This window comes from Zootoca vivipara, chromosome 3, assembly GCF_963506605.1.
Source record: "Zootoca vivipara chromosome 3, rZooViv1.1, whole genome shotgun sequence".
NCBI lineage: Eukaryota > Metazoa > Chordata > Lepidosauria > Squamata > Lacertidae > Zootoca > Zootoca vivipara.
In genome coordinates this window covers 39,474,480-39,501,521 of record NC_083278.1, presented here as the reverse complement: position 1 = coordinate 39,501,521, position 27,042 = coordinate 39,474,480, and the positions used below count along the sequence as shown (strand labels likewise).

The 27,042-nt window shown below is 39.9% G+C and overlaps 1 protein-coding gene across 6 annotated transcripts in view; it reads left to right on the top strand.

Annotated features, from left to right (window-relative positions):
• The first annotated feature begins 537 nt into the window (after positions 1-537).
• CEP162 (centrosomal protein 162) overlaps positions 538-27,042 on the top strand; it is a 46,084-nt gene continuing 19,579 nt past the window's right edge. For 3 of the 6 annotated variants that reach the window (XM_035109462.2, XM_035109456.2, XM_035109455.2), the window contains exons 1-10: positions 538-632; positions 1,744-1,832; positions 2,902-7,153; positions 18,249-18,398; positions 19,016-19,202; positions 20,011-20,078; positions 21,414-21,496; positions 22,112-22,139; positions 25,174-25,296; positions 26,009-26,194. In XM_035109462.2, the coding sequence (XP_034965353.2) occupies positions 6,853-7,153; positions 18,249-18,398; positions 19,016-19,202; positions 20,011-20,078; positions 21,414-21,496; positions 22,112-22,139; positions 25,174-25,296; positions 26,009-26,194 (1,126 nt within the window). In that variant the 5' untranslated portion in view covers positions 538-632; positions 1,744-1,832; positions 2,902-6,852. Of the gene's footprint in view, positions 633-878; positions 1,833-2,901; positions 7,154-18,248; positions 18,399-19,015; positions 19,203-20,010; positions 20,079-21,413; positions 21,497-22,111; positions 22,140-25,173; positions 25,297-26,008; positions 26,195-27,042 lie in introns of those variants that run through there. The other 3 variants (XM_035109459.2, XM_060272573.1, XM_060272574.1) reach the window with 3 other exon arrangements.

The window sequence follows — 27,042 nt, the reverse complement described above, 5'->3', positions numbered from 1 at the left end:
CCAGCCCCCGTCCCTCCAAAGCGCTCGACTTAAGACACAGGGCCGCTTCCTGGCTTTTGACGACGATTTCCTTTTTCCCTCTCCCTGGAGCAGAAGAGCTGCCCATAAAAATCAATGCAGAAATTCCGAGATGTTACCATGATGGCTGCGACTGAGCATCAGTGCGCCCTATCTGAAGCAAAAGGTGCCTTGCTACCTGGGTGTGCAAAACGGTATTTATTTATTTATTTATTTATTTATTTATTTATTTATTATTTGAGTTTTAAACATTTGAAAGTGCAGCGCTTTGCTCTCCTCTCCTTCATCCCCTCCAGCAAGTGGGATCACGCGCTGAGATAAATCGTGTTCGCGTTTTTTGGGGTTTTTTTAATTCGCGCGCGGGCTGCGAGAGGAGAGAAACCGCTTGTACCACGTGACGGCGAGAGGCCGGTCTCTTCCCCTTCCCCCCTCATGTACGTAGATTTCCCTCCCCAATCGCCGCTGCCTCACGTGACCATCGCGTAGCCCGTAGCTCTACGGTGGCCCGGCGAGTTCCGCTCGTTTCCTAGGAAACCGCGGCTGACGCCTGGCGCGGATGGGGCCGAGTCGCTCCGCGGACCCTCGTCGTCCCATGGAGAGTTCCGCCTCGGCAGGTGAAGTCCCGTGAGGGGATTTCGAAGCGAACCGCGGTCGCCTCCTCGGGGTGGGGGTGGGGGGTGAGAAAGAAACGGGCCACCTACGACGAGGCCTCTCAGCCCCGCCTGAGCGGGGAGGGGGCTGGTCCCTGGTTGCTGCTGGGAGCTTGAAGAGAGAATAAGCAGATGCAAAAAGGCTGGAGCTGTCAACAGGTGTAGCAGATGCGAGGAGCCTTTGTCTCCCGGTGAATCAGGTGTGCATCAGCCCCCCGCCTCCCGCTGCATTTCCTACTTCTAAACGCCCTCCCTCGCTTGCCAGCGTTGGGAAATGGGAACAGGATACTGGGCACTTAAAATTGTCCTCGGCCTCATCAAGCAACGCAAATCCATATCGCTCATAGCTCAAGCGGCTCAGACTATATGTATATGCAAGTCTATATGTATATGCAAGTCTGCGCAACGCTGGGCCACGCAGTTGAAACTGATCTCTCTGATTTTCAGTAGGGCTAATTACGTTTAGTAGGACAGGTGGGTTCAGGCTGGCAGCTCAGGATATCTATAAGGTGGCAGTCCCATGCACACTTTCCTGGGAGTAAGCACCATTGCACTCAAAGGGCTGAGTTAAAACAGGTATAGGATTATAATGCAAGCTTTCTTAGATACTTTTCTTTTATGATAAATGCAGATAAATTTAGGCACTGCAGATGAAGGAATAGGGTTTTTAGTTTTTACAAAAGGCCAGACTATTTTCTTTCTTTCTTTCCGTACTTAGTTGTAAAGCAATACAATATTATTTCTTGTGCCTTAAAAAGCAGATTAGATTATGTGTCATGAGAGGTGGCATTTGTAATCTTCTTACCGTGTTTTCTGAGACTTTTTCCATGTGCTTACATAATAATACCTTATTTAATTGAATTCTCTGCAACCATCCCTGTTGTTTTCTATTGTACTGCCATGTAGGTTTCAGAAGAAGAATGAGCAAGATGTGAAAAATGTGCTTTGTGATAAACTTCCCAAATTGGGATTTGTTTTTGATATTTTGTGTAGGCACTTGTTACATCTAGAGAGCTTTAAAATGTCCTACTAGAGACGAATCAAGGCACTTCTCATTTACTTTTAATATATATAGTACATATTCCTGGATCATGAATTACATGAAGAAGGTTTAAAGGCCTGATGTTCACCTGTATTGGCTCAGGAAGAGATTTTCTTTGAGAGGTAAGTTTGCTTGTATTCATAATGACAATTGCTTTATTTAAATTTTGGGAAGTGTTTCTATTATTTAGTTATCTGAACAAAAATATTTGAGATCTGTATGACTAGAACATAGCTAAGGAGATATCCAAGTTGCACAACATAGCAAAACATGGTACATCTAACCATTTCAATCTCCGGATCATTTCTATTGTGTTGGTTGAATGGAGTGAGTGGCTCTTTGGAAATAATTGTTTTGTTTGCTTGTTGTTGTTTGTTTATATGGAGCCATCAGCATTCAATGTGTTTTATAGAGCAATGTAACAAAAGATGGGTTTTGACTTACAATATAAGAATTCAGTTTAATGGAATTACATACCCTCCAACATTTCTCCAAAGAAAATAGGGATGCCCCATTCCATAATGATAATTTTACTATTTATACCACACACATCTTACTGGGTTGCCCCAGCCACTGTGGACGGCTTCCAACATATATAAAAACATTATAAAACATTATGCATTTTAAAAATAACTTCCCTATACAGGATTGCCTTCACATGGCTCAGGGGGTCGGATAATTCCATACCTTCCACCATTTCTCCATTGAAAATAGAGACATCCTAAGAAAAAGGGGGACATTCCAGGATCAAATAAAAAACTGGGGCGGCTTCTCTAAGTCAGGGACGTGCCTGGAAAATAGGGGCACTTGGAGGATCTGGAATTAACTCATGGAAGGCACGGCTTTCAGTCTCTCTTGTGAGAAATGACAAAATTCCAGCAAGCTTACAATCTTCCATGGATAGAACCTTATGTAAGAAGAGCTTTCATTTTAAGGCTCTGGTATTTACATAAGAGTGTAGAAGTACATGACTTTTGGAGCATGACTTTAAAGAGCATTAGCGCTCTGTTGGGTCAGACCAAGGGCCTTATCTACTCCAGCATGAATGGTTTGTTAAAGGTTGTCAAACAAGTATGCTAAGAGCAGATTGGAAGGTTGTACATTAAATTATTGCTGCCAAGTATTTGAATTTTTAATTTGTGCTTTATTCTGTTTTTGTTGTTCATGCCTTTTCTTTTATTATCTGCTTAGTAGTTGCAGTGATTTGCAAGTTTAAACACAGTTGCTGATTATGGCTCACCGGTTTTCAAAAGAAGACCTAGACGAACAGTTTGAACAGTTTTTGAAAGAGGTATTGTTACATATTTTTTTCTTTGCTGTATTCTTTCAGAGACATACCTGCAGTTTTGCTAAACGTATTAGCATCTATGATTGACTTACAAGATATGAATTCAGATTTATGGAATTAACTTTTGGAAGACATTTTCTTTTGTGAGAAATGGCAAAATATACATCTCTCTTTAGCTTGTTCCTAATTTTTACAGAGCTTGGTGTAAACAAAAAGATCATGTTCTTTATTAGTGTGTTTGACTGCTAAGTATTTTCTTTAAATGAAAGGTTCTGTAGCTAGTCACTGAGATCTATGACAGTGGGTGATCCATCAATTAGACTCTTGGTTATCATTCTTTATTGGATGCCATAGCAGGGATCCTGTTGCTTCCTTTCTAATGAGAGGTGAAGCAACTACAGTGTGCATATCACAACCATTGCCATATATGTTTTAGGGTAATGTAAGTTCAGCAGCTAATGCACATAACAGCCAGCCATTCTGCACATTCACCAGGCCTCATTGAGAATGTGCACATAATCTGTCCAGTGTTTTGCACTCTGGGTTCAACAGTGGAATGGATTCAACTAACTGGTCCTGCTAGTGAAAGCCTGATAAAGGACTTCCGCTAGTGTAATGGAACTTCCCCCCACCCTTCCCTTCCCTGCCCAGCCCCCAAATCAGCTCTGCAGAGAACTCCAGAACAGTGCACAGAAGGAGGAGAAGAGAGATTGTTTCATCAGACAAGCAGAAATGCTTCCGCAGTTGGAATGTTTGTAACAGCATGTTGTTGAACTCCTCCTCTTATACGTCGGGCAGTAGTCAATGCTAGTCCTACTCAGAGTAGACCTATTGAAGTTAAAGGACAAAGTTCATTAATTTTTAGTGGGTCTGGTCTAAATAGGACTTGGTTGACTACAACAGGCCTTGGACACTGTGCATATCTCAACTGCATTTTGTACATTCTCTGGGATCTTGAAGAATGTGTTTATCTGTATTTTAGTACTGCCTCCCATGCTGCTATTAAGCATAGTCCTATATGGCATGTCTACAAGCACAGTGTGTGTGTGTAAGTAAGTAAGTAAGTAAGTAAGTAAGTAAGTAAGTAAATAAGTGTAACCACACACTTGTAACCCACACATGGTTTGGACACTCAGGGTTGTATCCAACTAAGTGATGCTCATGATAGACCCACTGAAATAAACAAAGTTAAGTTAGTCATTTTGACGAAACTCCGGGAGGCAGTGGAAGACAGGAGTGCCTGGGGTGCTCTGGTCCATGGGGTCATGAAGAGCCAATCACGACTAAACGACTAAACAAGTTAGTCATGCCCATTAATTTCACTACATCTACACAAAGTATTACTTAGTTGGATGCAACTCTCATCTTTTGTAAAATGCTTAGTGGTGCATGTCATTAATGAGGCAATCTGATTTAACTACACTGTATGCTAGTTTTTCAATGCTACTCTCATGCTACATTTGGCTTTCCAATGAGAACCATTGTTACTTAGATCCAAATCTCACCGCTGACTTTATCTAACTGCTTTGTATATTCCATGTTTTTGCACGGACATACAGAGGGTTTTTTTTTTTGTCTGTTAAACAGAGCTTGGAAGGTACAGCTAAAAAGGCCTGGATAATTCCTTCCTTTTTTCAGTCTTTCTCATTATGGTCATGTTCATGCAATTTATATATCAGGGACCTGTAATGCCAATTTTTTGTAAGTGTTTTCTTTCCCAGCTGTTACTCTACTATTTTTGAAGTTGACAAGATGGCTAGACATAGAAGGTTTCCAGATCTCTGTTGAAACATCTGGGGACATTTCAGTTTCTTCAGTTACAATGCTCTGAGGAGTATCGGCATCATCCTAGTTCCACTTGCTGAGCAGAGGATGCAGTTAGTCGCAAAAGAAATAGCAAGTGATAACAGAACTTGCATCAAGCACCTGTCAGTAGCTCCCAATGCAGTTGTTTTGTGGCTTCAGTGTTGCATTTGAACTTGTGCTCTGCCTTAAAAAACAGAACTTAGCTTTGACTTTGTTATTTATATGCTATGCATTAAAATTATATTAAAAACATAAATCTGTTTTCTCTGGATAGTTAAATAGCTTGGAAAAGTAGAAATAAATGCTGTTATTTTGTCTTTACCACTTACTTAAGGGCTGCTTCGTTTGCTAAGTTTCACTACTTGAAATGTCTAGAAAAAGTCTATAACTACTATGTACATTACTGTGGGTTGATTCAGATGTAAGACCAAACTATGGTTTGTGTTTAGACTTTTTTTTTAAAAAAAAACACCTTTAAAATGTATTTAATTGAAATCATTTCTAAACTACTTGATACTTTAAAAAAAATTATAAGCAGCTCACAAGCAGTACAGACCAACATAAAAGCAGTGAAACAATCTCATAAAAAATAAAAGATAAAACAGAAGACCTGTAGTTCAGTGTTCTATCTTATGGATCAGGGAAAGCCTACACAAAATGATACATCTTTACAAGACTTCTGAAGCAAATAATTAATGTTGTGTCACATACAGCAGAAGAAAAGACATTCCAAAAAAGTAGGGAAAACCTTGAAAAATGATTATTTTTTGGTCACCACCCTGTGATACTCTGTAGTGTGCAGTGCCACAAGTAAAAATTTCCCCAGATCATCTAAGTGATCTTAGAAGTCTATGCAAGCAATCCTTTGGGTAATTGTTGTGTTCTGCGCATGGCTGTAGGCCTACAGAAAGTCCTTAGCATATGTCTGCATGTTCTGCTACAGGTACATAAGCATCTTTCTTTCCCTTCCCAGGAATGACAGTGATGGGAAATACTGGGGAGTAGTCAGAGATTAATTTGTCAGCTAAAACAGAAGAAGAGAGGCTAGAAACTGCACAAATATCACACTTTGCCATAGAATATCAGTACTCTGGTCCTCCAGTAAATTACCATGGAATTGATCATCAAAATTAGTTAAAACCCATTGAATTGCTGCCATATGCTCAACTCTCTTTGAGATCAGTGGATCTTTAAAAAGCTTAACTTTGAGCAGGTCTAATGTCCTATTTTATGGAGACCCAAGAAAATAAACCGTAACAGCACAAGTGATTCTTGCTTCTGATTCAGTCCCTTTCAGATGATTCACTTGGAAATGAGCCAAAGAAAAAATCCAGCATTCCTGACACTATTGGGCAGGCCACAAATCAAGAACTGAAGAAGAATCCTGTGCCGTGGTGGATATCTGAGGAGGATTCCGATAATGGTAGTGAATTCTATTTGAATTCTGTGTGATGTTTTTACTATTTGTCACCACAAGATGGCAATCAAGGCCTTTTGTGTTCATAGTTTTTTTATGATTATTTTTTTACAAATAGAATTATTGTAGTTCCTGTGTTAGTAAAGTAATTTTCAGTTTTAAAGATGCTGTTCTTAAAATAGACTACTCAAGCAAGCCATTGTGGAACCTGTGTGTCAAAGTAGGTGAGTGATACAGCCTCTGTATGCAAAACATTTTCTCTGAATGCTGTTTGATTTTGTTTGTGCAAAGTTCTTGTACAAACATCTTGTTTTAAGAAAATGGCTGTTCTGCATATTGGGCGCTTCTTTCCAGGTCACATATTGATTCCAGAAGCACAAATTAGGTAGGCTCATATTTAATTGTGAATCAGTTTCTCCCTTATCCCTAGTCAAGTGCAGTAGTGCCTGAGGGGTGAATTCACGTTCTTTTGGGCCTCATATTTGGAGAAGGATTTGCAAGGTTACCCGAGGACAAAAGTGTTGCATGGAGAGTGCAGTCAGGAATGTATGCCAGCTGATTAAGATAGTGTACTTTGATTCCTTTGGTCTTCAGCCAAGGTTGCATTGGCCAGTGGTGGCTGTTTCCAGTCATGGACCTCTATACTTGGCATGCTAAGACATTGATGCTGTCTCAAAGGTGCTTGCCCCTGCCATTTATTAAATCCTTTTTCGGACTTAACTTGCTTGTTTGCTTTTTGGTAACCCTCCAGAAAACAAAATTTGACATGATGTCCTTCTTGGCTTTCTACATACGTTGTTTTTCTCTCATTTCCCAAGTTTCTAAGACAAACAGATTTATCAAACAAGAAAATGAGAAGAAACTAATTGGAGCAAAAGATGAAATGATTGAAGATAGTGAAAACAAATCACCACTGTCAAATAACCAGTCTGGTACTAGATTTAGTTACCTCTTTTTAGAGAACAGCTTTGCAATAGTTGTGCTATATTGCAAGCCAAAATCAATTATTTCCCAGAAATAATGGTTTTCCTTTGTTTGATACCAGTTCTGATCAAACAAATATTGGCTTTAATTATGTGTGCTATCGCCAGCAGTATTTGGTGAACGCAACTTTGACCTGGGTAAAAAACCTCATGCTTATTTAGGCAACCTACAAAAGTACTGTATGTAAATATGGTATGAATTAATTATGTAATCGTGAGCTATGTGTAGAGATGATGCATGGTGCAGTACTTAGCCAGGGATTAAAGGTAACGGTAAAGGGACCTCTGACCATTAGGTCCAGTCATGACCGACTGGGGTTGCGACGCTCATCTTGCGTTATTGGCCAAGGGAGCCGGCGTACAGCTTGTGTGGCAATGTCCCTCCTTCCCGTGTAATAAAGACACAAGACGCGGTAAATGAGTTTAATTGGGTGGTTAAGGCCACAACTTTATTGATTACTGATCCTGAGCTTGAAGGGGGATATTTTGGAAATGAGAAAAGACTTTGGAGCAATGAAAATGGAGGTGAACGACAAAATGAAAGGATTAGATGAAAAATTGGATAAAATGAACGGTAAAGTAGAGGAAAACACAAAATCAATAAAAGAATTAAAGGAACAGGTTAAGGAGATAGATGAAGAGAGTAAAGAAGTGAGTAAGGCAGCACAGGAAAACAAGGAAAAATTAATACAGATGGAGGAATTGCTCAAAAAGGCCTATAAAGAAATTAAAGAATGTAAAAAAGAGTGTGAACAAGCCAAAAAAGAAAGAGATGAATTTAAAATTAAACAAGAAGCCACTTGGGATGCGATGGCTCTGCTACAAATGCAGGCTAAGGAACGTACTCTCAGGTTGAGGGGGGTCCCAGAATCGTCAGAAGAGAATTTACAGTCGAAAATAGTTAAAGGAATAGCGGAGTGGTTACAAATGGGAGAAGAGGAAGTGATGGAAGAGATAGAGACATTGTTCAGAGTAAACTCAAAGAAGGCCAAAGAAAATAATTGGCCAGGGGATTGTATAATAACACTCCATACAACCAAATTAAAAAGTAAAATGTTGAGAAAGGGAAGGGGAGATAATCTAAAAATCGATGGAGAAAGTGTATTTGTGTTGAAAGAGATACCACCACGCATTTTAAAAAAAAGGGATAAATACCATTTCTTGACAAAGGCGTTAAAAGCTAAATCTATACATTTTAAATGGGAATATCCTGAAGGGCTTACCTTCACCTATAAGGGGAGGAAAAGAAGGTTTGGGACACCTGAAGACGCAGATATTTTTTACCGAAGATATAAATCGCAGTTAGGAGGAGATAAAGATCAAGTAGAGAAAGAAGCCCAAAATGAGATAGAGGAGAATATAGATTCAGATAGTGATTAGGACAGCTGAAGACCCTTTGAATAAAATGGGAAGATAAATAAACATAAGAGAAAGCTATTTTTTATAATATTCAAATTTTTCCCTTTTTCTAGTTTTTTTTTTTTTCGTTTCTTTTTGTCAAAGGTATCGTGTATTGAAATAAATAAAATGAATCTTAAATTAATCACGTGGAATGTGAATGGTTTAAATGGAAAAAAGAAAAGGAATAAAATTAGACATGTATTGATTAAACAAAAATTAGACATCATCTGTTTGCAAGAAACCCATATTAAGAAAGAACATGAAAGACTATTAATAGACCCCAAATTAGGAAAGGAATTTATAGCAGCCGATGGGAAAAAAAAGAGGGGTGTAGTAATTTATGCAAGAGAAGAACTGGAGCCGGAACTACTATATGCAGACCGAGAAGGCAGAATGGTAATGATAAAAATAAAGCATTTAGGGGAAATAATACATATAATGGGGATATATGCGCCAAATGATAAGAAAACAGAATTTTTTAGGAGAGTTGAGGCTAAAATGATGGAATATGTTGAAGGGAAAATGATTCTTATGGGGGACCTAAACGGAGTGTGTGATCCAAAAAAAGATAAAACAGGAAAAGGGAGAGAAAGTAAAAAGGGGAGACTACCACAAACATTTTTCAATTTGGTAAAAAATATGGATATGATAGACGCTTGGAGATTTAAAAATGAAATGGAAGAAGATTATACGTATTTCTCTAACTCGAAAAATATGGCAAGTAGGATTGATGCTATATGGGTATCGGCAGAAATGATGAGAAGAGTACAAGAAATTAAAATACAAACTAGAACTTTATCTGACCATAACTCAATATTTTTATGTCTGGGAACTGAGTGGAAAACAGGTATGAAAAGATGGAAACTAAACGACTCACTACTTTTCGATGAGCAGATAATAGAAGGAGCTAAAGAAACATTAAGAGAATTTTTTAAATTAAACAATGATGGGAATGTCGATACGAAAGTTATATGGGACACCAGCAAAGCGGTAATTAGAGGTTATTTTATTAAGCAGAACGCCATGTTGAAAAATAAAAGGGAGAAAGAGAAAAAGAAAATCTTAGAAGAGCTAGAGAAAAAAGAGAAAAACCTGAATAAAAACCCTAAAAGTGGGAAATTAAAAAGGGAAATTGGACTATTGAAAGCAGAATATAAAAATAAAATAGAACAAGAGATTGATTGGAAATATAAAATGTGGAAACAAAACAACTTTGAGTTCGCAAACAAACCAAGTAAATATCTAGCCTGGCAATTAAAGAAGAAGGAAAGTAAAAAAACCATAAATAGAATAAGAGAAGGGGAGAAAATAATAGATAATCCTCAGACAATAATGAAAAAATTTGTGAAATATTATGAAAAATTATATAAGAAAAATGAAGATAATGGAGAGGATATAAATAGATACTTAGAGAAACATCATTTGAATATTAATATTAAGGAAAAAGCTAAGGAAATAGAGAAACCAATCACAATAGAAGAGATAAAAGAAGTAATGAGAAAAAGCAAAACAGGGAAATCGCCAGGGACGGACGGACTCCCCATGGAATATTATAAAAAAATGGAAAACATACTCCTGAATCCCCTAAAAGAAATAATGAATCAAGCCTTAGAAAAAGGCGCAATACCAGAAACATGGAAGGAGGCCTATATTACACTGCTCCCAAAAGGAGAGGAGGATCAAGAACTAATGGCAAATTATAGACCCATATCCCTTTTGAACAGTGACTATAAGTTATTTGCGGGGGTAATAGCTCAGAGATTAAAACATATACTTAAAGAAATAATACACCCCGACCAAACAGGATTTCTGCCAGGGAGGCAGATATTTAATACTACTAGAAATATAATAGACATATTAGAATATTTGGAATTTAAGATCGATAAAAAAGCAGCATTACTAATGCTTGATGCCGAAAAGGCATTTGATAATGTCTCCTGGGAATTCCTTAAAAAGCAAATAAGTCAAATTGGGATACAAGAGAAAATGCAGAAGGCCATAGGAGCAGTTTATCAACAACAGAGGGCAAGATTAATAATAAATGGAGGTGTTACAGATAACTTTGGGATAGAGAAAGGTACAAGGCAAGGCTGTCCACTCTCCCCATTGTTGTACATTCTGGTATTGGAGGTGTTGCTGAATAAAATTAGAAGTGAAAATGGAATAAAAGGAATAAAGATAGGGAAAAGAGAATATAAAGTTCGTGCCTTCGCGGACGATATAGTGGTGACAACTCAAGATCCAAAAGAAAGCATCCCAAAAGTAATAGAAATCATAAAGGAATATGGGAAGGTGGCAGGACTTAAAATAAATTATAAAAAAACAACATTATTAACTAAAAATATGGACAAAAAAGAAAGAGAAGAGTTGAAACAGATAACAGGATTAGAACTTAAAAAGAAAGTCAAGTACTTAGGTATCTGGATGACGGCAAAAAGTCTAAATTTATATGAAAACAATTATAAAAAAACATGGAGTGAAATTAAAAAAGGGATGGAACAATGGAGTAAATTGAAACTCTCCCTCTGGGGCAGAATATCTGTAGTGAAAATGAATATACTCCCGAAGTTGATGTATTTGTTCCAAACAATACCAATTTTGGGAGGAATAAAATGCTTTGACGAGTGGAGGAGAGACTTAACGAAATTTGTATGGAATAACAAAAAGCCAAGAATTAAATACCAGCTGCTAACAGATAAAAAAGAGAGGGGGGGATTTTCACTCCCTAATTTGGAACTATACCATGCAGCAGCTGGACTCGTCTGGCTGAAAGAATGGATAACTTTAGAAAAACCAGAGATTCTAGACCTTGAGGGAGTAGAAAATAGATTCGGCTGGCACTCATATTTGATTTATGGGAAAGTTAAAGCGCACAGGGGCTTTTTAAATCATTTAATTAGGAAATCATTGTATTTAATTTGGGCAAAATATAAAAGTATATTAGAACCTAAGATACCCTTGTGGACATCCTTAATAAATGTGATTACGGTTAAAAAATTAAATATGGAAGAAAAGATTGCCACCTACCATGACCTATTGGAGGTTATACAAAATGGATTTAGATTAAAAAGCTACGAGGAGACCAAAAAATACTTTACGAGTTGGCTGCAATATTTTCAAGTTAATCAGAAATTCATAGAAGACAAAAAATTGGGAATTGCAAAAGAGAAGTCTAAATTTGAAAAAGAACTGATAGAAAATGATAAAAAACTGATTTCACGTACTTACGATTTATTGCTGGAATGGGAGTTAAAGGAAGAACAAACTAAGCCATCCATGATAAAATGGGCACAAGATCTGGGCCACAATATATTTGTAGACCAGTGGGAAAGGCTATGGAAAAAAGATATAAAATTTACCGCGTGCTACAATTTGCGAGAAAATATTTTCAAAATGATATATAGGTGGTATCAGACACCTGAAAAATTAGCAAAAATGTATAAAAATAAATCACCTATATGCTGGAGATGTGAGAAAGAAATAGGAACTCAAATGCACATGTGGTGGAAATGTGCAGAGATAAGGACATACTGGGAGAAGATTTATGAAGAGTTAAAGAGAATGTTAAAATGTAAAATTACGAAAAAACCAGAAATGTTCCTATTAAATATAATACCGGAGGATATAGGAGATGTAAATAGAAAATTATTAATGTATGGTATTGTAGCCGCGAGGGTGCTGATCGCTAGGAACTGGAAAAGCAGAAACACCCCTAGTATAACAGATTGGCAAATACTAATGAAAGAATACTCACAGCTAGCCAGAACCACTGGGAGAATTAGAGGGCAAACAAGACAAAGAATAAAAAAGGAATGGAGGATTTTTGATGAGTATATAAAAACAATTAAGTAAATAACACCCCAAGCAGACAAAACCGAATCAAGGTGAAGGGTAAAGAGATAGACAATAAAGAATTTATTTTGCGGATGATGAAAACGAATAGTACTAGCTACAGAGAGATGACTGGAAGTTGTTGGTATTTTACGTATTGTTTGTAATTTTTGTATATTTTTTTTTCGCCTTTTCTTTTTCTTTTTCTTTTTCCTTTTTCTTCTTCTTCCCTTTTTTCATCTTTCCTTTTTCTTTTTCCGTGTCTTTCTATTTTTTTTTTTTGATTGCTAAGATGTAAATCAAATGATATATTGTATCTTTGGTGTTTCTTTTTGTCTTAATTTGTATGTAAATATATGTATGTTTTTTAATGATTGAAATAAATAAAAAACATTTTAAAAAAAAAAACTTTATTGATTACGAACGTTGAGTGGAATTGGCTTAGGCGTTGGAACCTATCGGACTATATCCGACTCCAACCCGTGTGTTGGAGCCCGTGAGAAGTTAACCACCAGTAAGGAGCCCAGTGGTGTACATCTCCCGGAACTCCTCCTGTGGCCACCGAAGGGGCGTGCCCTACGGCTCTGGCATCTCCAGGCTAAGGACCAAGCCCCGCCCCCGGAATCCTTTAACGGAATTACTTCTCCAAATTTGGGCAGTTGCTGACGTAACCTGCCCCTCCCCGTCTAATTGTTATGCAAATTTCCAACGCCTAACTGCCACTCGAGCCCCCAAAGGCTCGCCCACAACCCCACCTCCGTAGCAGGCGCGGAAGTGGCTTTCCGGGTCATGTGGCCAGCATGACAAAGCCTATTCTGGCGAACCAGAGCAGCACACGGAAACACAGTTTACCTTCCCGCTGTAGCGGTACCTATTTATTTACTTGCACTTTGACGTGCTTTCAAACTGCTAGGTTGGCAGGGATTAGGATTGTACAAATTCAGTCTGAATATTAGACCAGTTATTATAATCACACCCTTTATTCATTTTTACAGTTAAGTTTCACTGCAAACAGTGCTTGAGAAAACCAGTTTTGTTTTGTTTTTTACCCTGAGCGTTCTGACTCCATGAGCATGTGCAATATTTCTTGTAAAGCATTAAATAGATAGTTTGGTAAAATAAAAAAATTCCTTCCTTCAGTAGCACCTTAAAGACCAACTAAGTTTTTATTTTGGTATGAGCTTTCGTGTGCATGCACACTTCTTCAGATACAGTGAAATGGAAGTTTCCAGGCACTTATGTAGAGAAGGGGTGGGGAGGGGTGGGGATGGGGAGGGGGGATCACTCAGAAGGGTGGTGGAAATGGGTGATTGACTGACTGATAGCTGTTGATGACCGCAAACGACTGCAAATGGTTTTGCATGAAAAAGCAAGGGTTGAGATGGCTGAAGATCGCTTATCATGTATAATGAGATAAGAACCCGATATCTCTGTTCAAACCAGGTCCCTCCATGGTTTTGAGCTTGGTGATAAGTTGCAATTCAGCAACTTCTCTTTCCAGTCTATTTCTGAAATTCTTTTGTAGTAAGACAGCTACTTTGAGATCTTGTATAGAATGTCCTGGGAGATTGAAGTGTTCTCCTACTGGTTTTTCTGTCTTCTGGTTCCTGATGTCAGATTTATGTCCATTTATCCTTTGGCGTAGGGTTTGGCCTGTTTGTCCAATATAGAGAGCTGAAGGGCACTGTTGGCATTTGATGGCATACACAATGTTAGAGGATGAGCAATTAAATAGTCCTGAGATGGTATGTTGGATGTTGTTGGGGCCAGTAATGGTGTTGTCTGGGTGTATGTGGCAGCAAAGTTGGCATCTGGGTTTATTGCAGGCTCTGGTACCAGTGTCCATGTTAAGTCTGGTGGTTGTATTATTGTGGGTGAGGAGTTGTTTAAGATTGGGTGGCTGTCTGTAGGCAATGAAAGGTCTTCCTCCTAGAGCTTGAGAAAGAGAGCTGTCATTGTCCAGGAGAGGCTGTAGATCTCTGATGATGCGTTGTACTGTTTTAAATTGGGAGCTGTATGTGATGACTAGTGGTGTTCTGTTATTTTCTTTTTTGGGTCTGTCTTGCAGCAGGTTCTCCCTAGGTATCAGTCTGGCTCTGTTGATCTGTTGTTTAACTTCATCAGGTGGATATTTTAGTTCTAAAAAGGTTTGCTGTAGATCTCTTAGGTGAGATTCTCTGTCTGTAGAGTTGGAACAGATGCGGTTGTAACGTAAGGCCTGGCTGTATACGATGGATTGTTTGGTATGTTTGGGATGGTAGCTAGAAGCATGTAGATATGTTTGTCGGTCAGTTGGTTTTCTGTATAAGGTGGTGTCTATACGTCCATCCTGTATTTTTATAGTAGTGTCCAAAAAATGTATTTCTTGCATAGATTGGTTCATTGTTAGGTTGATGGTGGGGTGAAAGTCATTGAATGTCTGGTGGAAGGTTTCCAGGGTCTGTTGTCCATGTGTCCAGATAATAAAAATATCGTCAATGTATCGCAGGTACAGGAGAGGTTTGAGTGGGTAGGAGTTAAGGAAACGTTGTTCTAAATCTGCCATGAAGATGTTGGCATACTGTGGGGCCATGCGGGTGCCCATGGCTGTGCCGCTGATCTGGAGGAACAGGTCATCACCAAACCATCCAACATACCATCCAACATACCATCTCAGGACTATTTAATTGCTCATCCTCTAACATTGTGTATGCCATCAAATGCCAACAGTGCCCTTCAGCTCTCTATATTGGACAAACAGGCCAAACCCTACGCCAAAGGATAAATGGACATAAATCTGACATCAGGAACCAGAAGACAGAAAAACCAGTAGGAGAACACTTCAATCTCCCAGGACATTCTATACAAGATCTCAAAGTAGCTGTCTTACTACAAAAGAATTTCAGAAATAGACTGGAAAGAGAAGTTGCTGAATTGCAACTTATCACCAAGCTCAAAACCATGGAGGGACCTGGTTTGAACAGAGATATCGGGTTCTTATCTCATTATACATGATAAGCGATCTTCAGCCATCTCAACCCTTGCTTTTTCATGCAAAACCATTTGCAGTCGTTTGCGGTCATCAACAGCTATCAGTCAGTCAATCACCCATTTCCACCACCCTTCTGAGTGATCCCCCCTCCCCATCCCCACCCCTCCCCACCCCTTCTCTACATAAGTGCCTGGAAACTTCCATTTCACTGTATCTGAAGAAGTGTGCATGCACACGAAAGCTCATACCAAAATAAAAACTTAGTTGGTCTTTAAGGTGCTACTGAAGGAAGGAATTTTTTTATTTTACTTCGATCCAGACCAACACGGCTACCTACCTGTAACTAGATAGTTTGGTGTGTACTTCAAGGAAGTGTAATTTAGCCAAAGAACTGTGTGGTGGTGTTTTAGAGGAGTTGTCTAATTGCGGTGCAGTTCTAGCTGCAGTGTGAAAATAGCTAGATATTGAGTCATTTTTTTCAGCTTGGTAACAAAATTTACCTTTCTTTTTTGGTCCCTAACCCATTACCTGTACACTTGTGGCTGTTTGTGTGTAGTTAAAGTAGTTGCTCCTAAAACTTTTTCAAGTGCAACCCGCAGCAAGGCACTGGCTAAGTACAAAACACTGGAAAAATCCCTTAAGGCAAAGAAAAGTGTGTGTTCTAACAAAGAAGAAATCGCTGCTAACAACAACCATGACCATACTAAGGGTAACAAGCCTAAACTGGTTTTTCCGTATGATTTTTAAAATTATCATTTAAAAGAACTATTCACACATATAGCCTTTTCATTGAAAAGTGCTGCTGAATGTAGTCTGTTATTTTTTACAGCTATAAATTGTTGTCTGTTTTTAACTTCTTTATATGACTTTTATTGTATGGTTTATTTATTATTGATGTAAACTGCTTTGATGTTTTCCTTTTTATAGTACAGCAGAATATAAATATTTTTATAGATAAATCAATATACCACTGAATGGGCTTCATTAAGTTAGCAGGGCTCTGTTTCCTGGCCTATGTTTGAATCCAGTTATTCAGTCTAACTCACGGGTTCCCAACAAAATTTTCTCGAGGACCCCTCATCGAGCCGCTATTGTGACAAGGACCCCCATTAATTCCTAATCCTAAAATTAAAAAGTGAGAGCCAAATTAAGAGTCTTTTTATATTTTATATTTATACGTTTTTTACAGTTCTTCCTCTTCATCTGTAGGCCTTTGTCGTTTTAACGAACCACTTTTTAACCAACGGTCCATTTTTAACTACGCGAACTGTAGCTTCCGCGAAAAACAACGCTTTGTTTACAAACACTACTGTTTTGCAAAGAGGCAGTGCGCGCCAGGGAGGAGGGAGGGGAATGGAGAAGACAGGGTACCTGCGCAGTAGCGCACAAATGAAGCCGACACGCGCAAAGCATCTTGGGGAGGTGAGCGTTAGTAGAATGCGCACGCTGCCTCTTTGCAAAACAGTGGTGTTTGTAAAGCGCCACCTAACGGCATACAGCAGAACTACTGCCTCTATCTAATTCTAGTTTTGCGCTAGACTCTGCTCATGCAGGAAGCGGCCAAAACAAAAAATCTGTTATCATACGAAATATATTTAATATATTTTTTATTCTAATAGCATCTTGCGGACCCCTCTGGCATAGCTCGCGGACCCCTGGGGGTCCCCGGACCACCTGTTGGGGACCACTGGTCTAACTTATGAAATATCCTAGGTTTTTTTAAAATAAATCTTTCAATGATTTATTAATAGAACTTCCAACCTAGTTATCAAATATAATGTAGGACCCAGTGGGGTAGGCATTTACGTGAGTGAATGTCTGTTATTTTTAGCAATAATCTAGAAAATGAAGTTGCCAGGATATTGCGCATTGTGAAATAGACTTGTGAAAGCAAAGATCCATAGTTGGAATTGAGAGAGCCCTGTGCACTGGCAGAATGGGCTTCCATGTGGGCCTCTTGGGGATGTATTGATTATCTTTTCCAGTTGCAGCCCACAAGAAGAGCCAGTGTGGTGTAGTGGTTAGGAGCAGTGGACTCGTAATCTGGTGAACCGGGTTCATGTCTCCGCTCCTCCACATGCAGCTGCTGGGTGACCTTGGGCTAGTCACACTTCTCTGAAGTCTCTCAGCCTCACTCACCTCACAGAGTGTTTGTTGTGGGGGAGGAAGGGAAAGGAAATTGTTGGCCGCTTTGAGACTCCTTAGGGTAGTGATAAAGCGGGGTATCAAATCCAAACTCCTCCTCTTCTTCTTCTTCTTCTTCTTCTTCTTCTTCTTCTTCTTCTTCTTCTTCTTCTTCTTCTTCTTCTTCTTCTTCTTCTTCTATACAGTCTGTAAACTGTATGGACCAATGAAGGGATTTTTGACACCTTAGTAATGCAGTGCACTTTTATTTCTCCTCCAAAATAAAGATTGCTTTCTCCCACATACCCCTCCCCAAATCTTGAGATCTGCTTCAGAGACACTGCTGCTAGGGAGGGGACTTTTCAGTAGTTGAGCTGCAGCTATGTAACCACCTCCCTGGTGAGACTTGGCTGGCACTTTGTTTTTGATCATTTCGGTGCCTGCTAACACCTTTTTTATTTTTTTCAGGCCTGAAACAATGTGATTTTTCATAATTGTAAACCAGTGTTTACATGTGTTGTGCGTTGTTTATCTCTATCCCTGCTGACGTGTTGTTTTTAAAGCTACGGTTTGTTTTTTATGGTATCTATTTTATGTTTGCAAGGCATCTAAAGATCAGTGTTGTGGGGCAACCTATATAAATTCCAAAAACAAAACTGTGTTCCAGCATGGATTTTTATGTCAGACTTTTCTTCCCCCTCCTCCTTTTGTTTTAAGGAATACGCAGCGCAAGTTGTAGTTTTCTGAAGTCGCGAAGGCTTTCTCATGCTATCATGGAAGTAGACGAAGATCACGCAGGAAGCATTCAGCTCCAGCAACCTAGTGGGGTTTCGGTTTCTTTAAGCAAAGATAGCCTGGAAACTAATGGTAAAACTGCTTCAGACCTCAAACTTCCCTCTCCCCCAGCCCCCTTCAGCTTTATTTGGCTGATTAAATAACTGTTAAGTTATATGTGTGGTATTGTGTGTTTTTAAACAGGTAGATACGTTGACTATGAACTGGCCCTCTTAAAATAATATGAAACTTATGTTTACACTGGCACTAAATTGATGCTGCAATCAATTGCTGTTGCATAGTGCTGTTCAGTCCTTTAGTGTTCTCAGAATTGCTCTCATTACAAATTACTTCAGTCCCTCAGTCTGTTCCAGCCATAGGAGCTCTGGTGCAAACGTGCAGCTCTCCTATTCAGAACATCTTCTCTATTGGTTTCCATGAGGTTACACACAACTACACCAGAGTTTTGTGAGCATTCAGTGCCAGTTTCATGAACACTCAATAAATGTATAATGCTCATGAAACTTGGTATTTTTAGAATAGGCTTGTTTAAGATCAAGTCATACATTTTTTGGCATTATCTCTGTATTTTCTTCATTTCTCACTAAAGGCAGTGCCTGGACGTTACTAGACAATTTACCCCTGCAATTACCTTTTTAGGAAAATTGATATTACTGTACTTATTTATATTCTGGTGCTTTTAAATTTAGATTCAGTTGTGGCTTCAGGGCCTCATGAGATCCTTTTGGGAGCCGGATTGGATACTTTAGAAGAACAAGAGGAAAAGGAGAAGTTCTTTGCGGATCTTGAGAAAGGAGCATCATCTACGATAGACTACTCTAGATTGAATAAGGAGCTGGATTCCAATGATTCTGAAGGATTAAGAGCATTTCTACGGTAAAGTTAAAATAAAAATTAATAGTTCTAGTAATATTCAGAACTCTAAACATTCCTGTGATATTTTCAGTAATAGTTTCTTAAGCAGGGCATAATAATACCCAGTTTTTCTAATGATGAAACCTCAATTATCTGCCTTGAACTCTGAAAATTAAATCTTCATGTTATGGCTCACCATATTCAGGATTCTGGTTGAATTTGTGGCTAACCTGCAGGCCTCCAGCAGTTGCTGGACTCCAACTCCCATCTGCCCCAGTCAATGTGGGCAGTAGTTGGGGTTGATGGGAGTTGTAGTACAACAACATCTGAAGGATCACAGGTTCCTCATCCCTGTTTTAAAATGTGACTTAATTGTGAGTGTACTCCTGGCCCTCTCTTATGACTCCCCCCCTGCAGATTCTGCACACAGCAGATTAGCCACAGTGTGGCTTGTCATGTCACGTGGACCCAGATAATATTTTTTTTGTTTCAAACAAGCAGTAAGTCAACAACAACAACAACAACAACAACAATACTATAGCCTGCACATACTATAGTGCTGCACATGGAAGCAGGAGGGCTGGGAGGCACATTTGCTATTAAGCCAATGTTTAAAACAGACCATGGCTTAGTGTCAAGAGTTCTGTACTACTTGCAAAGTTGTCTATTTTGCATAGTTTAGATATATTTTTTAATTTTTAGAAGGATACGCTGTTAACTACCAGAACAGCAGAGCAGTCTGAACTATGAGCATGAAAACAAATTTGGTCTGTCTAATACTGCTGAGTGAGAGACATTTTTCTAGAAGTAATACTGTCATATTTTGCAGAAATCACTCTGAAGCCAAACAGGTAGAAGAAGGCAATGAAGATGAACCAAGGAACCATGAAAAATCCGGTAACTGTACTTCAGTGTTTTCATATCATTTGCTTTATAGACAGCATTTTTGGGACAATAATTTGACTTATGAAGTGAATGATCCATGTTGTTTTAAACTAAGTAATTCTAATAAATCCATGCAGGTCAGGTTATGATAGCCTAAAGTGGAGCGTCCATATTCAGAGCCAATAAAGCTGTGGTTACCCGTGCTGTCCGCCATGGGTAACAGAGTGCTGAAACAGATATTGGGGTGGGGGTGGGGACTTTCTCAGCCTGAGGGCCACATTGTCTCATGAACAACTTTCTAGGGGCCTCATGGGTGGAGCCAGAGACAAAAGTGAGTGGAGTAACATACATGACTCTTACCCTTGAGCCATAGGATACATTCCTGCAACTCAGAAGTTCTACACGCACACCTCTCTTATTCCAGATAAGCAAATGGCATTATCACAGTTCAGGGATACACTCCAGTCATGCAAAAGCACTCAAGGATAGGATGGAGCAGAACTGGTGAGGGGTGGGGTCTGGGAAGAACAGGGTGTGGCCTGGAGAGGGGCGTAGCCTAGGGGAAAAATTCCAAAGTCTAGCCAGAAAGACCTGGAAGGCCTCTCTCAGGCTTGATGTCTTCCAACCCAAGATAAAAGTTTTAATATGATCAAAGAAGGTTGTTCTTATGATCTAGCAGTACATGTGGGAAATCTTACAGAACTGGTGGATGCTGAAGAACATTTTTCAGTGCTTACTGCAGAATATCAGTTTTTTTGCAGAGCACAGTGTGCACTTTGGAAGGGACTCCATTCCAAATGAACGAGGGTTTAAGTACAGTGGTACCTCTGGTTAAGAACTTAATTCGTTCTGGAGGCCAGTTCTTAACCTGAAAATGTTCTTAACCTGAAGCACCACTTTAGCTAATGGGGCCTCTTGCTGCCGCCGCACCGCCAGAACACGATTTCTGTTCTCATCATGAAGCAAAGTTCTTAACCTGAGGTACTATTTCTGGGTTAGCAGAGTTTGTAACCTGAAGCGCTTGTAACCCGAGGTACCACTGTATTGGGCTTTTTCATGCCATCTAGGTTTTTTCTGCTAGAAGGAGGGTTGAGAGATTATCCCCACCCCCAGAACATTTGTCTAATACTTGAATTTGTGCAGTTCACATTCTGCTGAAGGAGGGGGCTGAGCTGCTTACTCATTAATAAATCTGCTAATAAAAGGGTTCCAGTCTGTTTCTTGTATCCATCTCTTCCTGGCCGTTTGATATGATCCAAGGAAGAGATATATAGAGATGTAGGGGGATGGCTGGTCCTATTTTCTTACAAAGAATTAACCGTATGCCTTGTGTCACACACATTCCAGGTGATTATAGTGAAGATTTTGAAGAAGGTTCAGAATCTAATGAAGAGAATAAAGCTGAGCAAGTTCTTATGACAGAAGCTAAAGTAAGCATTTTGGAAAAGCAGAACCATTTCATGTTTTGAACATTACTTGTAAGTCAGCCCTGTGATTTTAGTGTCACTTATACCCAGTGAAGAACTTAGCAGGCATCCACAGTACAATCCTATTCAGCACACTAAAGACCCATTAGGTTCTTTGGTAGTAGGGTAGCAGATGATGATGATGATGATGACGACAACAACAACAACGCATCCAGTCCAGATGTAATGGATGCTATTTAGTTGATAGGCTTTCTATTTAGGGTAGAGGTGGACTCTGCAATATTTAATATCTGGCCATTCAATCCCATTTGTAACTTTGGTTTTACAATCCAGAAAAGGTAAAAGGCATGTTGCCAAAAAGACATTAACAGTGCCAAGGCATTACTCTCAGTCACAAAATAGAATAAAGGTTTGTGAATTGCATGATATGGATGTGATAGGAAGAGAAATGGAAATCCATGCATACATATGTGCCTCATTATTTTAATAAAGGCAGGATGAATGTCCCTACACTGTAGTTGTATCGCAGTGATATGCTCACCATCTAAAGCATTCAAGATACTCAAAATATGTATATTTCACATCATGCATAATCATATGTATTCTCTAACTTTTTAGGAAGAAAAGACTGGCATGCTGGCTGAAGGTACAAAATAATTCACAAGATGTGAAAAAGTGTTAAAAATACGGCACAGGGCTTGAATGTTTGATTGGCTTTGCTGTACCCAATTTTGGGTGAAAAGAGTCAGAAATTATCCATACTTTTTAAATGGACCTCAGTGTTAGCTCCGATTGTGCTGGCGACGTTTGCTTTAGAGATGCTTTGCAGAAACCTTTTATTCCAAATCGATGCCTACTATTGGCTTCCTTTTGGAATCAGAAGGTTAGCTCTAGAACTGAATATCTCCTTCCATTTGTAAAAGGGACTGAGATCCAGTAGGAGGAGGGAGAAGTCAAATGTTCACCAGTCCCCCTCTCACATTTTTCTAGAGCAGTGGTTCTCAACCTTCCTAATGCCGCGACCCTTTAATACAGTTCCTCATGTTGTGGTGACCTCCAATCATAAAATTATTTTCGTTGCTACTTCATAACTGTAATTTTGCTGCTATTATGAATCGTAATGTAAATATCTGATATGCAGGGTGTATTTTCATTATTACAAATTGAACACTTTTTCTGAGGCGACAGGAGGGTGGGTGTTTACACCGCCATCAGAGGAACCCTCCTACCCCACAATGCCAGCGTGGAGCGCTCCCTGTTCCAGAGCCAAGGCAAGGGAGCTCTATATGGGCTTGAGGCACACGAGTCGCACTTCCAATTCCCACCATTAGAGGGCACTGGTGACACATAAACAGTAACTAGTTCATTAATCACAGGAGTGTTTTTATTTATTTATTTTCTTTATTAAAAATACTGTATATTCCTGAGCCCATCAAACCAAACTTTCCTTAAATTAGGCACCATGGTAAGGGAGGAGGAGAGAAGTTGCAGCTGATCTTTCTTTCTTTCTTTCTTTGCGGGGAGGGGAGTGGTTTGAGTCATGCCGGGTGCAATGGAAAGGGGGATTTTTGGTTTTAATTTTTCTAAATCTACCTCGAATCATGCCTGGTTCCAGGGGCAGAGCTGGCATCACGCCCCGCCAAGTATTCCATTCCACCCACACGCACAGGCCCCTATTGAGGATCCCGCAGCCGCTTTGCAATTCGCAGCTCATAACCTTCCCCCACCCCCCCTGTTCACCAGCCCTCCCCTCTCCCACATCATCACAGTTGCATGCAAGCTGTAAACGGCGGGGGCCGCGAGAACCCGCAATGTGGGAGAAGGGATCCTAAGCAAAGCCACCGCACTTTGAGCAGCCCACCAGCATCTGTCCCGCCTGTTTAACGTCGTCGTTGTCTGCTACTGCTACCACCACCTTCCCTCCCTCACCCCCCCCTTTCTAGTGGAAAGAACTACACCCCCCCCCAGGATGCTTTGCAGGTCTCTCCCTGGGGTTCCGGATGCTGCTCCTGCCACTGACAAGCGTGTCTGCATGTAGGCGGACCCGCCTGGAGACGGATAGAGGAGCGGTATCTCGGTTCCTAAGACCATCGGGAATATGTGTTTTCTGATGGTCTTAGGTGACCCCTGTGAAAGGGTCGTTCGACTCCCAAATGGGTCATGACCCACAGGTTGAGAACCGCTGTTGTAGGGGCTCTTCCAAATCTCTGGAGCACCTTTGAAGGGAGTATAGGGTTCTGCCGCTTAGAGGTTTTCTTACAGTCATTTATTGTTAGATAAAATAAAGTAAACACACAGGCAAGGAGGAATAAACAAAAACCATCTCCACCCTTAATGTAGTAACAGTGGAGTCATCAGTATTTATTGTTATTAATCCCCATTTTTATCTGGGACGGCATGAGCAAGGTCTGGTATCAAATTATTAGTGACAGAAACCAGCACAAAGCATTGCTCTTGAGTTTTGAGAATCATTTTGAGAAGTAGTTCAGATGTGTAAATTGTGTTTATGTTGGATAATCTAAACCAGCCTTCTGCAACGTGATGCCTCCTGTACTTTTTGTTGGACTTTAGCTCCTGTCAGCTCCAGCTAGCAACGTCAATGGTCAGGAGTGATCCAGAATAACAGGAGGGTGCCAAGTTGGCTTTAACTATAATTTTATAAGCCAAACAATCCCAGTAAAATAATTAATATATATTTGTGTTAAGTTAAATATATGTATATTTTATTGCAGTTCATGGTCAGGTAAACTTCCTTGCACTGCTGTCTTTCAGACCTGTCTTACTATGAGAAATGTGGCACCCAACTTCATACATTTTTTACACAGAAGCAATTGTGACTTTCGTCCAAGAAAGGGTGCCTAATTGTACCTTTAGCTATGAAATTTATACCCTGCTTTGGGAGAAACAAGCTAAATCTGGGCAGGGCTTGAAGCAATTGTCCAATAGTGAAGAGCCATAGTTGGAGTTTGTACTTCAAAAATCCTTTATAGTGAATTGTTTACTATAAAAAAACTGTTATCAATTTCCCCCTTCCACCCTGTTTATCATGAATGCCTTCTCCACTTTTGAAACATCTTCTGGGCTATGACCCTAGCCTCACTTATTAATCAAGCAAAGCAATCCAAGCCCCCAGTGCACCATGTGGGAGGGGACGGAGGTGCCCCTTCACCTAGCCCTGCCTGGCTGCCAAGCCTCCACTGGCAGGGGAGCCCCACCAGCACACCAATGCACCCACCCAAATAGCAGGTGGGCAGACGCTACCTCAGAAATCCAACAAAATGAGGCATTTCAGGGATAAGGAAGGGATGGAGGGGATATATTGGCCTGCCACCACAGGATAGCAACATGCCTAGTCTTGGGGGTGGCACAGCAAAGAGGCTCCCCCACCCATCTTTTGCCTGGGCTAGCACAAGGGACAGAGCTGTGGATGCAGCCAAGCCACTCTGGCAAGCTCTGTTGCTCCCAGCCAGAGGTTTGGGTTGCCGCCTTATATATCTTATTCATGTGCTTTTTAGAAGCTGCTAGGGACATCTGAGATTGCTGGGGTGGCTACTTTAAAAAATTGTACTGAAATGGCAGAAGAGCAAAGGTTAGACTTGTGTAACCCTCATATTGTCTGGTATAGGAGATAGAATTGTGTTGCACGTCAGTGTTCTCTAACTTATCTGTTTTCTCTTTAGTTGTCCTTCTCGATTCACAAGACTCAACCCTGGAGATGCAAAAGATCGATGAGCAGCAGGATGCAGCTGTGACAGAACACCCTCTACCTCAAGAAACCGCTGCCGATGAAATGAATGGAACAGGTAAACCCTCTTCATTATTGACTACTTCTTTCCACATCTGTTAGCCATGCTGAAAACAGAAGTAAGGCAAGAGCAGTCTGTCTTGGTCAGTTCTAGCTCTCTCTGCTTCACAATTGCCCTTTGATCATGTAAACATTTAGAGCCTTATTCAGCCAAAGCTAAGCTCTTTGAAGTCATATTGATTTCAACAGGAAAGAATCAAGCATTTCAAATTGAAGAGACTTAGAAGTGCATAACTATAGCTATGTCTTCATTGCTTAACGTTTTCTCAAGGTAAAAGATGTAGGCAATTCCTAAGTTTTGAAAATCTAGTTCTGAATTGGAGAAGGGAAAGAAATAAACATTTAGGAGTGATTTGCTTTGTTTTTTCTTACTAGTTATTGAGTTTTAATGGCTAAGGATGTAATTTATATTTTTGCCATTGGTGGCAACCAATATTTAATTATTGTGAACTCCAGCCTAACACTGCAATCCTAAACTTGTTTCCTTGGAAGTCAGTCCTACTGAACTCTTGGGGAAGTGTGCATAGGATTGTAGCCTAATGCCGCAATCCCTTAGCCATTACTAAGGAGTAAGCCTCACTGAACTCAGTAGAAAGTGTTTCTCAGTGGACATGATTGTACTGTTAGTATCTTAGGTTATCGTTGCTATTGCTTTATTGACATTTCAGCTCACTTCATCTTGGTTGACTTTTTCACCTCTCCCTCCTCAGGTATTTCTGGTGCACAAACTAATAGTGATATTGAAGCTTTGCATCAGGCCTACTGCCATATTGAGCAGTCTTTAGGAGATTCTGATGAGCAAAGAATTCATGGTGGTAAAATAGAAGAGAACTTGGCTAAAGATGTTTCACCAAACACAGAAGGCTGTCCCAAAAATACCTCCACTACTGATTCCGGTAAATATTGAAAATTCCCAATACAACTTTATTTTGGCATATGCACATAAAAGATTCCTGATTTATCATTGCTTCCAACAGAAGCTTATACCAACACTGGTGGCTTAGGGATGGAGTCCTTGAATTCTCTTGGAATCATGTTATTTTACCTTTCCTCTCGAGACACTGTTTTCCCATCTCCAGCACTCAATCCTTCTGTTTAGTAGGCTGCAGTTGCACTAGCACCAATCCACAGTTTATGGTAGTTAAAGATTGGCTGTGCACCGCTGCAAAGGCAAGCATAATTGTTAATGAAGTCTGTCTGCACTTTCTGAGCACTTTCTGAGCCAGACTGAGTGGCAAAGTCCTTATTTTTTAAAATCTCCCTTTTTATTCCATGATGACTCATCCTGCTGTCTGCTACATCTGGAACCCACACTTGCTTAGGTGTTTATGAGGTCTTCCTCAGCTTTGAGGAAAGTGTTTTGGTTTCCAAGGAGATCCTTCGTGGCTGATTCTTTTGTTCACAATGGCTTCTTTCCCTTTATTGATTGATGGATAATATTTATTACCTGCCCTTCAGCATAAGGTCCCAGAGCAGGTTGTAGCAAGATGATATACAGTTATAAAAACAAGTAAATCCATTACAGCCATAAAAGCACATAAAAATGTTCCAAATGGAACAAATTCAGCAAAAGAAGTGCACAACATAAAACAATATTTTAATGGTCAAAGGGCAAGATAAAGAGGAGCATCTTCCACATCTTCATAAGTGGCTGTTAGCCCATTAACCCTCAACAGCTTGCTGTTGAAGCTGCCGCCCAGTGAATTATTATTTATCTGTGTCTTTGCTACCTGCTTAGATACTA